General features: G+C 47.9%; 1 protein-coding gene across 1 annotated transcript in view; it reads left to right on the top strand.

Annotated features, from left to right (window-relative positions):
- OTOA (otoancorin) overlaps positions 1-10,638 on the top strand; it is a 52,319-nt gene extending 41,681 nt beyond the window's left edge. The window contains exons 22-23 of the mRNA XM_066577497.1: positions 540-738; positions 10,404-10,638. Coding sequence (XP_066433594.1) covers positions 540-738; positions 10,404-10,468 — 264 coding nt within the window. The 3' untranslated portion in view covers positions 10,469-10,638. The remainder of the gene's footprint in view (positions 1-539; positions 739-10,403) is intronic.
- The last annotated feature ends 2,739 nt before the right edge of the window (positions 10,639-13,377 follow it).

Here is a 13,377-nt window from a genome sequence, read left to right as displayed (position 1 = left end):
AAGCTCCTGGGCCCCAATGCAAAATCTGGAACGGGGCCCCTAACTATAATGTTTTATTCATAGTACTGGGCTCCCTATATGGAAAAGAGAGGCCTAATGGGCCCCCCAGGGCTCCTGGGCCCGGGTGCAACCGCATCCCCTGCATCCTCTATAGTTAGGCCCCTGGTTTGCAGCAATTTCTATTAACCAAATGACAATCCACAAACTGAAATATGCAATCATTGTCCCCTGAACAAATTATTAGCACAGTACCTTTAGGGAAGTTGTACAGTGATGAAGTACAAATGATCTGTATTACTGGTAAAGAGCCCGGGTAATGGTATTCACAATTACACACCACAGCAGAAAAGTTAGAGTAAATAAAGTTATGTGACCTCTCTGGAGGTTCAAGCAGGAACATACATAAGATCCAGTAATAATATGCATATTATATATATATATATATATATATATATATATATATATATATATATATATAAAACTAGATTTATCAGTGAAGCAAAATATGCTAAAACATGCTGATAACTTGCCTTCCTAAGGAGCTGTCACCTGAGCAGATTACGAACCTTGGACCTGAAAATGGAGCAATGGTTACAGAATCCCAGCGTGCACTGCTGAACAACATACAACTGCATAGCCTTAGGCAGGCACTAGAGGGCAGAAGAGCAAGCAGTCAAACGCCAATACTAGTGACAACAAGCACTACAACTATAGAAACTACTCCTCCTGTATCGAAAAGTAAGTAGTCAGCCATGGGGGTATGTATGACGATATCTATTCATAGGTTTGGCACATTCGCAAAATGCTCAAAATCCATCAAATATTTTTTATTACAGTTGGAAAACTTTTTTTTAATAAATTCTTTATTTTTCATTTTCATTTTTCACAGTCAATATTCCAGACAAAAAAACACATGAATTGCATTCAGTAATTGACTGCTGACATAATAGAGAAAACCATAATAACAGTAGTGAAAGCACATTTTCTCTCTTATATTGCATGTACAATCGCAACATTTGGCAGATCGTTGTGTAGGTATCTCTCCTGTAGCCTGAGTTTAATTTGTACTCTTCTATGCCTAACTCTAAACTGAAAAACTGTGGACCTTTCGGCCAAAGATTATATCCTGTAACCTCTTCTATTCCAGACAGGAGACATTAGGGGGATAGACAACAGTAAAACAAGGGGAAAGAAGAAAAGAGAAAAAAATGGGGGGGGGGGGGTGTGTAGTAATGACCGGTACTCCTCAGCGTCCTGAAAGACTACCAGTGGTACCCCGACTTCCTAAACTTCTCCTGTGTACCTCTCAGTGATGCGGTCCGCCATTTCTATGATCCATTTTACCGAGCTAAGTCACATTGCTACCGTGGGCGGGGCCGTCTGTCTTCAGAGTGTGGGAATACAAGATCTCTCCGCGCTCACTATATTGCACACCACTGACTTTTTGTACGATGATAGTGGGATATTGCCATGATATAGAAGGAAGAAAGCTGGAGATTTCGGTAGGGGATAATGCGTGAACTTAGATTGGATCCGCTATACATCCGACCAGAAGCTCGCCAGTGCAGAAAATATGCAGCAGAGTCCCCTGCTCCACCCCACATCTCCAGCATAGGGGGGTAGACCAACGGAAACATCTTATGTAAGCGGGAGGGTACCCTGTACCATCTAGAGAGGATCTTATATCCAGATTCCTGAATTGTACTAGATAGGGTAGAGGAATGTGTGATGGTAGGAGAAGACCTTGGGCAAGATGTCTGTCCTAGCATATACTTTGGTGGCAATTAACATTGTAGGGCCGATTGTGGGGTGTCCTGCCAATTCTGCCGATACCTGTCCCTGTGTCCAGGGGAGAGCCAATAGTGACATGGGTGCAATTGTCTGTTCTATGGCGATCCATTGATTGAGGGCCGAGTGTCTATGTCAGTCTATTATGTGCGCTAAGTGAGCCACCTGATAGTGCCACCGAAAATTTGGAAGCCCCATGCCCCCCTCCCTTTTTGGTCTAACCAGTGTGTTCCACGCTATACAAGATGGCTTATCTGTCCATTCGAATTTAGACATGAGAGCAAGTAGGTGTTGGAAAAATTGCCTCGGAACCTGAATCGGAAGGGCCTGAAACAAGTACACCACTCTAGGAAGGATATTCATTTTCATGATAGCCCCTCTACCAAACTACGAAAACGCGCCTTTGATCTAAGCATTTAAGTCCTGCCTAACCTTATTTAGAAGTGTTGGATAATTAGCTGAGTATAGGTCCTCAACATCTTGCCCATGTGAATGAGAAGGCATCTTTAAGTTCACTTACTAGAGATTGCGGGAAAGATATATTGGGCACCGCAGGCTTAGTTAATCTTAAAGTTAGATAGGGTAGAGTATTGATTGATTTCCGACAGTAGGTGTCAGGACAGTGTCCGGGATATGGGGGTCCCTGAGATATCCCGCAACCCCTGTCCCTGCCTACTTGCCCCCCTGGGCTACCCCCCAGGGCGACAACTGGGCGACGGTCCCTACCCTCACTAGGGAAGCGGGACACGGGAGACAAACAGACACTGAGACAAGCAACGGTAGAATGGTCAGACAATCCGGGTAGGCAACAAGAGGGTACGCAGTACGGAGGGGTCAGGCAAAAACGTAGTCAAGTCCAAAAGCAGGTGTCAGAAAAGCCGAGGTCACAAGAGCAGTCAGGATAAACGCGGGTGCAGCTGGAGAACCAAACTAACACTGGCAAGGCCTGAGAGGAAAACACACCTATTTAAATGCTGTCAGCGCTCCCGCCCCAGAAGCTGATTGGGGCGGGGAGCCTGACAGCAGCAGGGCTAATCAGGGCGGTGCTGGGGGCACGCCCCCAGTCTCACTGCACAGACAGTTACCAGGGAAGCCAGCCTGGTAGTCAAGCGACTAGAAGCACCAGCTGCCTCCCTAGCAACCCGGCGGCGACCAGTCTTACAGCGGCCCGGGGAGATCACAAGAACCGGGGTACCTCTGCGCCGTGCTCCTGTACCCCGGGTGGCCGGACCGGTGGTGCGGGCCCGGCGGCCCCGAGAGTTGCCGGTTCTGACAGTACCCCCCCTTCTACGGGGGGACACCGGACCCCCATGGCCAGGTGCGGGCTTAAGCGGGAAAGCCCTGTGGAATGCCTGGACTAGGCGTGGCGCATGCACGTCCCTGGCAGGGACCCACGTCCTATCCTCAGGGCCAAATCCTCTCCAGTGGACCAGGTACTGCAGCCCACCTCTAACCCGTCGGGCATCCACAAGCCTTTCTACTTCATACTCCAGTTCCCCCTGTACCAGAGAGGGAGGAGGCGGGTTCTGGGTGGGGAGAACTGGAGTCACATACTTCTTAAGCAAGTTCTTGTGAAAAACCTTGTGGACCTTCCAGGGGTCAGGAAGTGCCAACTTATATGACACCGGGTTGATAACCTGAGAAACCGTAAATGGGCCAATGAACCGAGGAGCAAGTTTCAGGGAGGGAACCTTAAGTCTCAGATTCTTAGATGATAATAAAACCTGCTCCCCGACCACAAAAGGTGCAGAGATAGTACGTCTTTTATTTGCGTATTTACGCAGTTTCTCTTGGGAACCCTGAAGGTTCTTACGAACCTGGGCCCAAACTGTGCACAGTTCTTCGGCGGATATGTCGGCGGCCGGATTGTTCGAGACCAAAGGAGTAGAAAGCGAGAACCGGGGATGGAACCCATAGTTACAAAAAAAAGGTGACAGTTGGGTCGACGAGTTACCATGGTTGTTAATAGCAAATTCGGCGAGAGGTAAGTAGTTGGCCCACTGATGCTGGTTATCAGAGACAAACAGTCGCAGATACTGGATAAGTTCTTGGTTCATCCGTTCCGTTTGTCCGTTACTCTCGGGATGGAAAGCGGAGGAAAAGGACAAATTAACGTTTAGATTTTTACAGAAGGCTCGCCAGAAGCGAGCGACGAACTGAACCCCTCTATCAGACACAATATCCTCGGGGATCCCATGTAACCGAACAATCTCCTTGATGAACATCTCAGACAAAAGTTTGGCGTTAGGCAACTTGCCAAGTGGAACAAAATGAGACATTTTGGAGAAACGGTCAACTATTACCCAAATGACCGTATTCCCCAGCGAGGATGGCAGATCAGTAATAAAATCCATGGACAAATGGGACCATGGCCTGGACGGAATGGGCAAGGGCAGAAGAGGCCCCTCAGGACGTCTCCTGAGGTTCTTCCCCCTTGCGCAAACCGGGCACGCGGACACAAATACCCGTACATCCTTGGCCATGTGCGGCCACCAATAGAGTCTGGCCGCTAACTCCAGAGTACCCCTGATACCGGGGTGTCCAGCTAGGACTGAAGCATGTGTCTCCTCTAACACTTTCAATCTCAGTGACAACGGGACAAATAATTTGCCTTCCGGAAGGGCTTCAGGAGCAGATTGTTGAGCGGCGTGAATGAGAGGTGAAAGGTCGGAGGAGACAGCAGCGAGGACCACCCCAGGGGAGAGAATGCTCTCAGGCTCCGGCTCGGAAGGTTCCGGAGAACCAAAACTCCTAGACAGGGCATCAGCCTTGACATTCTTAGAACCGGGTCTATAGGTAACAACAAAATTGAACCGAGAGAAAAACAAGGCCCAGCGGGCTTGCCGAGCATTTAACCTCTTAGCGGAATCTAGATAAGTGAGGTTTTTATGGTCAGTGAGTACCGTAATCTGGTGATGGGCTCCTTCCAAAAAATGCCTCCACTCTTCGAAAGCCCACTTAATCGCCAGCAATTCCCGGTTGCCTATATCATAGTTCCGTTCGGTGGACGAAAACTTCCTAGAAAAATAGGCACACGGTCTAAGGTTGGTGAGAGTGGAGGGACCTTGGGACAGTACCGCTCCCACACCAAACTCAGAGGCATCTACCTCCACCACAAAAGGACTGGACAGATCCGGTTGTACTAGGACAGGTGCAGACGAGAACGCCGCCTTTAGGGTATTGAAGGCCCTCAGAGCCTCAGAAGACCAGGTCCTCACATCTGCCCCCTTTCTGGTGAGGTCCGTTAGAGGTTTAGCCACCACGGAGAAGTCTTTAATGAATTTGCGATAGTAGTTGGCGAAGCCGAGGAAGCGTTGAAGGGCTTTCAACGACCCTGGCTGGGCCCACTCCGTGATGGCCTTCACCTTTTCAGGATCCATCTGGAAGTCGCATGGCGTGATGATATACCCCAAAAATGATATCTTTTGTACCCCGAAAACACATTTCTCGAGTTTAGCAAACAGCTTGTTATGTCTGAGTCGAGCTAGCACAGTCTGAACGTGAGTATGGTGACTCGGCAAGTCGGAGGAAAAAATCAAAATGTCGTCTAGATATACAACCACGAACACCCCCATGATATCCTGAAACACTGAGTTCATGTACCCCTGAAAAATGGCGGGGGCGTTACACAATCCAAAAGGCATAACTAGGTATTCAAAATGCCCGAGGGGCGTATTGAAGGCGGTTTTCCACTCATCCCCCTCCCGAATGCGGATGAGGTTGTATGCTCCCCTGAGATCAAGTTTAGAAAACCATCGGGCACCAGCGACCTGGTTGAGGAGGTCAGGAATGAGTGGAAGAGCATACTGGTTTCGGACTGTGATTTTATTTAGCTCTCTATAGTCAATACAGGGCCGGAGACCCCCATCCTTCTTCTCAACGAAGAAAAACCCGGCACCCACCGGGGATTCTGAGGGCCGGATGTGCCCCTTGGCCAGGCTGTCCTGGATGTAGTCCCTCATGGATTCTCTCTCTGGAACCGTAACGTTATAAATGCGGCCCTTAGGAAGTTTGGCCCCAGGAATCAAGTCTATTTTACAGTCCCATTCCCTATGAGGGGGCAGAGCTTCAGATAATTGTTTGGAGAACACGTCAGAAAACTCGGAGAGGTATTCTGGTAGGGGGCTCCCCTCGCAGGTGGAGATTCCCACCTTCACCGCACAAAGGTGGTTGGCACAGCGGGGACCCCACTTTACCAGTTCCAACGTGTCCCAATTTACTACCGGGTTGTGCTCCCGGAGCCAGGGGAGGCCTAGTACGACGTCCACAGACAAATCTCTCATCACTAGAAAGGTGCAGGTTTCCACGTGTAAGGCTCCTATAGTAAACCTTACTTCAGGGGTCACCAGATTAACCACCCCTGCTTGCAAAGGAGTGGAGTCCACTCCTGAAACCAGAATCGGAGTTTCTAAACGTAACAAAACCCCGGACAGTTGAGCAACGAAATTAAAGTTAACGAAATTAGCCGCAGCCCCCGAATCAACAAAGGCTTGCCCAGTACGGTGGAAAGCATGAAATTCTAGGGTGCAAGGCACTAACATTTTGGACAACACAGGGAGTACCTTGGCTCCTAGACAGTCCCCCCGATAACTGCCTAGGAGCGGGAGTTCTTCCTGCCGTGGCTTCTTAGCGCAGGTAGCAATGCGGTGACCCGGCTCCCCACAGTAGAAGCAGAGGTTCTTCTTCAGGCGGTGTTCCCGTCGTTGCTCGGGGTTCACGGCTCCCAGCTCCATGGCCTCGGTGGTGGGAGGGTAAAAGGTCGGGTCAGTCGAAGAAGTAGACGTGGGGAGTGGGGTGGTCCGAGCGGCGTGTCTGGCCCTCAAACGTCGGTCGGCTCGAATAGCCAGCGACATGGCTTGCTCCAGGGTTTTAGGCTCTGGGTGGGCCACAAGTAGGTCCTTGAGACCCTCAGACAGACCGGTCAAAAATAAGTCTTTTAGGGCGGCATCGTTCCACCGGGATTCCGTACAATGTTGACGGAATTGGGAACAGTAGTCCTCCGCCATCTTACAACCCTGGCGCAGGGCCAGAAGTTTGGAGACTGCGTAGCCCGCCCGGTCGGGTTCGTCATAAATTTGACCCAGGGCGAAAAAAAAGGCGTCAAGGGATAGTCGGGCTGGAGAGCCAGCTGGTAGCGAGAAAGCCCAATTCTGGGGCTCTCCCCTCAGGCGGGTAATTACGATTCCCACTTTCTGGTATTCAGTACCAGAGGAGTGGGGGCGGAGATCAAAGTAGAGCTTGCAGCTCTCTCTAAATGCAAAAAACTGATCTCTCTCTCCGGAGAAGCAATCCGGAAGCGTGGCTCGAGGTTCTGACATCGTTCCTGGAGCGGACGAGGGCTGCATGGGGCCTGCAGCTGCCACTTGTTCCCGTGGCTGCAAGCGGGCTGTTAGGTCCTGGGCAAGGGTCGTAAGGACCTGGACCTGGTTCGCTACAGCCGCCACGGCCTCCATCGAGGGGCTCAAAGTTGCCGGGCGGATGCAAGGGTCTGACCTTAGTTCGGCCAGTGTTACTGTCAGGACAGTGTCCGGGATATGGGGGTCCCTGAGATATCCCGCAACCCCTGTCCCTGCCTACTTGCCCCCCTGGGCTACCCCCCAGGGCGACAACTGGGCGACGGTCCCTACCCTCACTAGGGAAGCGGGACACGGGAGACAAACAGACACTGAGACAAGCAACGGTAGAATGGTCAGACAATCCGGGTAGGCAACAAGAGGGTACGCAGTACGGAGGGGTCAGGCAAAAACGTAGTCAAGTCCAAAAGCAGGTGTCAGAAAAGCCGAGGTCACAAGAGCAGTCAGGATAAACGCGGGTGCAGCTGGAGAACCAAACTAACACTGGCAAGGCCTGAGAGGAAAACACACCTATTTAAATGCTGTCAGCGCTCCCGCCCCAGAAGCTGATTGGGGCGGGGAGCCTGACAGCAGCAGGGCTAATCAGGGCGGTGCTGGGGGCACGCCCCCAGTCTCACTGCACAGACAGTTACCAGGGAAGCCAGCCTGGTAGTCAAGCGACTAGAAGCACCAGCTGCCTCCCTAGCAACCCGGCGGCGACCAGTCTTACAGCGGCCCGGGGAGATCACAAGAACCGGGGTACCTCTGCGCCGTGCTCCTGTACCCCGGGTGGCCGGACCGGTGGTGCGGGCCCGGCGGCCCCGAGAGTTGCCGGTTCTGACAGTAGGTTAGGTAAGGAGATTCGTGGGCTGGAGATGAAGAACAAAAGATCGTTCACATATGCCGTGATCTTATGTTCTGTGTCCCCCAATGTGATCCTTTTAATATTTGGGTTAGAGCAAATATGTCCCAGTAACAGCTCCAAGCACAATATAAAGATTAGAGGTGAGGGGGCAGCCTTGTCTCATGCTGTTTGTGATGGCAAAAGGGGCTGAAACCTGCCTGTTTACCCTGACTGACACAGTAGGGCACGAGTATAGACCCAAGAGCCATTGAAGCATATTAGGACTCACCCCCATATGTGTCACCATGGCAAACAGGCAATTCCACTCCACCCTATCAAAAGCCTTGTCCGCATCTATGGACAGTAACCAGACATGCAAGGATCGTTTATATGCGAGGTTTATCAAATTTATGGCTTTCGTGGTGTTGTCCCTAGCCTTCCTGAGAAGGACAAAGCCAACTTGGTCCTTATGGACCATATGTTGTAGGAAGGGGGAGATCCTGTTTGCCAGTATTTTGGGGAATAATTTCAGGTCCACGTTCAACAGGAAAATAGGGCGGTAGCTCGGACATTGCGATGAGTTCTTACCGTCTTTTGGATTAACCGAGATATGGGCCTTTAGAGTGTCTCTGGTTATTTTGTTTCCGGTTGTTAAGGAATTAAAAGCCTGCGTGAAATAGGGAGAGAGAGTATTTTTTGTAATATGCTAAAGTAAGCCCATCAGGTCCAGGTGCTTTCTCTGTGTGGGACTCCACCAACTCAGTCTGTGTGATTGGAGCCTCCATAACCTCAATGGCCTCCTGCAGAAATCTGCCCAGATTTGAACTCTGGAGGTAGTCACGAATTTTAGTCCTTCGGTGTTCCCTATCCTGTTCTGATTGAGGGGGTGAAAGATTATACGATGCCTGGTAATACCTTGTAATACTCCCTGTTGGGGAATATGCACAGTGTGACCGCTGGAAGTATTTATGTGTGGGACATATGTCCTGGCTCTAGCGGTACGCAGTGCCCAGGTTAGTGTGTGACTAGGCTTATTACCAAATTTGTAACAGTGGCGCCTGCATTTTGCTAACTTCCCTTTTGCCTGGCCCAAGCAGAGCGAGCAGACCTTTTCTCTAAGTTGAATCAACTTTGCCCCCCTTGCACTATACTGAGTAGACTTGTGAACGAGTTCCAAAGTCCGTATCTTTTCTAGTAGCCCCTGGAGGTGTGCACTACGCTCTTTTTTAATGTGGGATCCAAGACTCACAAAAACCCCTGATGACGCATTTATGTGCCTCCCAAATCGTTGACAGATCTACATCTGGGATGTTGTTGTACTCAAAATATTCTTGTAGAGCTTTCTGTATTTCATCTGAGGTTATCTGGTCGTGGATGAGAGACTCGTTGAGACGCCAATGCCACTTAATGCTGTCATTAAATTGCTGCTACGGGATGTTACTGGGTGTTAGTACATAAGTAGGATACAGAGGTGGAAAACCAGTTGTTGATTTTTAGATGAACTTTGATTTTTATATCAACTAAAGTAGACCTAGTAGAGGAAGTTCCTGAGATTAGCTAGTCTCAAAGGTTGCTGGATACCTTTAACAGTATAAATCAAGTTTTTATGTATTTTTTTTATTTTTTCTATTTTGATGTCACAATTCATATCTTGAAATAATCCTACAATCCTGCAGTTTTCACACTGACCACTAGGCCTAATAATAGGCTGACACTTTCTGTTCTGTATTGATCACTTTTCAGCAGTCATCTTATTATACCTATATATGGATAACATAGGATTCACCATTCACAATAAGTAATGGTCACAGTTCACCTCCTCCCCCACATGCACAATATCCTCTGCACAGGTCACTAAGCATGCCCACAACACTTTCACATAGAAGTCAATGGGTTTCCTCCTGTCCATTGTGACTTTAGCCCATGAGACTGCTGTAAAGCATGTCCCTTAATTCTGTTAACTGCAAGATAGCAGCAACGATAGTCATATATAGAAAATATAATAAGAAAAATCTACAATTAGAAAATAATAAATTACTAATTTATTAGTAAACAAAATATAGGTGATACATTCTGTTTTAAATGGTGCTGGCCTGCTTTGTACAGTCCCTTTTTGTTAGAAGGCTATCCCAACATAGCGACCCCCAACATGTCAGGCTGTTTTCACGTCTGCAGAGGGGAATACCCCAGCCAAATGGGTCTGTTTTATGATGGAACCGAACAACACTGAATGGACCCCATTGACTATAAGGAGTCAGTTCGGTTTCTGCTCAGCTGCCCGGCATTTTACCGTAAGAAAAAGCGCCACATGCAGTGCTTTTTCTTCCAGTATTTTGCACCGGATCTGCGATGGAGCCTCCGAACTGAGGGCAACCTGACTCAATGAAAGTTTACAGTATCTTCTGCCATAGTAATTACTTTTTAATCTTTTTTTTCAGGTGTCACAATGACCACTGACTATTGCGTTGTGTTTGCTGTAGTTTGTCAGTTGCTGTACCCATGACTTGGAGGTCCGCGGTGTGTTCCTGTTCTTCATGGCTATATTGTGGTAACGCTGCTCTCCATGCTTGTCACATTCTTCCTTCACCTAAGTGTCTTAATTCACCCATATTGGGTGGGCCAAAAATCCCCAAATCTGCCAGTTATATTGTTAACCAGACCTATTTGTTTCATTGTCTGATACATTGCTTTGATTTTTACATGTGATACAAGCATTTCTGCACGCAAAATAAAATATTTTATGTGACCAAGTAGATGTGAGACTCCTGAATCAGAAAACTTTGAACAATGTAAAGATTGAGTCACACGTATGCACCAGACAGCCTATAATGGACAAGATATATGTTGAAAAGGTGTCCTTAGAAAGCTGGGGGTGTAACACAACTGTAGCGAGGGGTGTGGGGGGGGGGGGGTGCTTAGTATTTCACCCACTGAAGATATTACTACTCTTCAACAGGTGACACAGCTTCATTGCAGTTGTGTACACCCCCAGCTTTCTGAAGAAGAGGCAGTTTGTTGAAACCCATCAATTGACTTTGAGTACATATTTCTTCATGTCTTATAAGGTCACGCCATACCCCAGTATTTAATTTTTAGAACTCTATTACATGCTCTCGATGCTCAGTAAACATTGCTGTGTAGCATTCCTGGGTCAGCGGCACCTTCATCACATATCAGCTAACCATTACATTGTTTCCTTTCAAGCACAGGTTAAAGGGCTACTCCAGCGAAAACACATTTTTCCATCCCTGTCCCCCTCATTTCATTGTCTGTCACACTCTAGATGTCTCATGTATATTGAAGTCACTTCCATACAATGCAGCATCCTGTTTGATACTTATCAGGCACCATCCTGATGCTGAGCTGTCTCCCTATTGACTTTCTCTATTCTCTGATAACACTTCCATGATGCATCAGCATTCTATATTCACCTAACTTAACCACAGACCATAATTATATAGTCAGGAGGATGAGCTTTGATCTCCTCTATTATAACTATGTGCAGGAACTTCTAGTTCTCAGCTGTAACTGTGATAGCAGATTTGCTCCCCTCTTATGAAGAGATTGTGCGGTAGAGTGTCACGGTGTCGGTTGTGCCGTAACTTTTGTATTCATATTGTCTCTATTGGCACTAATATGTTTCCCCCTGTCTGGGCAGGTAAGGATTAAGTACCCTTTCTGCTGTTTAGCTGCTAGGCTGGCTGAGATGATTGATAGCTCAGCCAGTCAGTCATTTTTTTTTTACTAGTGTGGTTTTCTCCAATTGGACTGGCTGAGATGATTGATAGCCCAGCCAGCCATTCAGTTCCTTTCTAGGTGTTAGGTATAGCAGACAGGTCTGCTGCTCTGCCCTGTCTGTTATCGGAGTTTGTATTTATTTTGTTCCAGCAGCTCTGGAGTTAATGGCTCCCGACTCCTGCACCCAGCTGGAGGCTGTTTGCCAATCACTCCACTATATAGTACCCCTTAGATCTGGTATCCAGTGCTTTCAGGTTGTTGTTCTTCTATGACGGTTTGTGGTTGCTGCTCCTGCAGTATCTGTCACAACTGATCTCATGTCTGCTGTAGGTGTAAGCTACTTGTGCTTTTCCCAGATCTTCGCTCCTGTTTCTGCTTGGTACATTGTGTTCCGGCCTTGACAGGGTTATTCAGTGCCCAGGTTCCAGCTCGGGGCCGTCCTTATCAGAACGATTACTCTGCTCTGTTAGGCAGGGTCTTCATTACCCTATTTCAGCTCAGGGCTAGCTCAGTCCCAGTCTCTGCCTCGTACCAAGCTACGCGCAGAGGATTGAGCATCTGGTCTCTGGTTAAGCTGTCAGTCCTTCCAGGTGGTTTCCCCTGCCCAGAGGGACGACACAGTGGTCCCACATCCAAATACGTAACATTTGGGCTATTTAGTCTAGCTAACAGGGACACACCCTGCTGGTTATACTGTTTGTGTACTAGTCATTTGCTACACCAGTGAATCCTGTGTTGTAGTACTCTATATTGAAAGTATTGTTGCACACAGTGTTTATTAGTTCGGTTATTCAGTTCCAGGGATTTAGTGTTACCTTGATAGTTGTCATATAGGTCAAATCGGTTCCAGTCTCTCTTCCATAGTGGGGTCATCCTTTTCGGGACAGATACTCTACTTGAGGGTCCAGTCCAGTTCGAGTGATTCTGGCATTCTGGTCCCTTTAGTCCTCCACTTCTAGTTATATCCAGTTCTATTATTTTTCGTCACTTTCTGTTCTGTAACTCGTTGCACTAGATGTGACATTATAACCATCCCAATAAAGAAAAATACTGTCTGCCGATGGATCTGATTGAAGCAGACGCTGTCATTTGAGGTAACGGATATCAAACAGCAGGCTCAGTCTCAAAAAATCTTGTTGTCTGCACTGTCTGGGTCAACCAGTTCCGTAGTTAAGGATCATTTTTCAGGGAAGTGTCTGGATTTTGTACATGACGAGCCTGATCGATTAGCATTAGCTGAGAGCAAGATTTGAACTCTCTGGACAGGGAAAAGGTCCTGTAGATTGTGAAGAGTTTAGGTGCTAGTCACATGACATCCAGTGGAATGACCCAGCACCTAAGAGTTAATTTTGTTTTGGATCATCTGGTCAAGGAAAAGATACTGTGATTCAGTCTTTTTCACCTCATTCTGTAGAAGAGGCTATGGCTTCAGCCAGGAAAATTAACAGACGAATTTGTGATAGAGCTTGAGTGTAAGCAGGGTATGACTCTATTACATGCTAGCCCTCGTGCTCTCCTGGGGTTTCTGAGGAACCTATGCAGATAGGAGCTATGGGGAGGGAAGGAGTGTCGTGAACAACTACTAGAGGTTTATGCTTGTACTGTGGACAAAATGGACATTTTGTATTTCATTGTCAAGTGGTCAAAACTAAAACGTAATTAAAAAGGGTTTAA

The sequence above is a fragment of the Eleutherodactylus coqui genome, chromosome 8 (assembly GCF_035609145.1).
Source record: "Eleutherodactylus coqui strain aEleCoq1 chromosome 8, aEleCoq1.hap1, whole genome shotgun sequence".
Classification (NCBI taxonomy): Eukaryota; Metazoa; Chordata; class Amphibia; order Anura; family Eleutherodactylidae; genus Eleutherodactylus; species Eleutherodactylus coqui.
The sequence above is the reverse complement of the archived record's forward strand: the minus strand, read 5'-3'. Positions and strand labels throughout refer to the sequence as shown.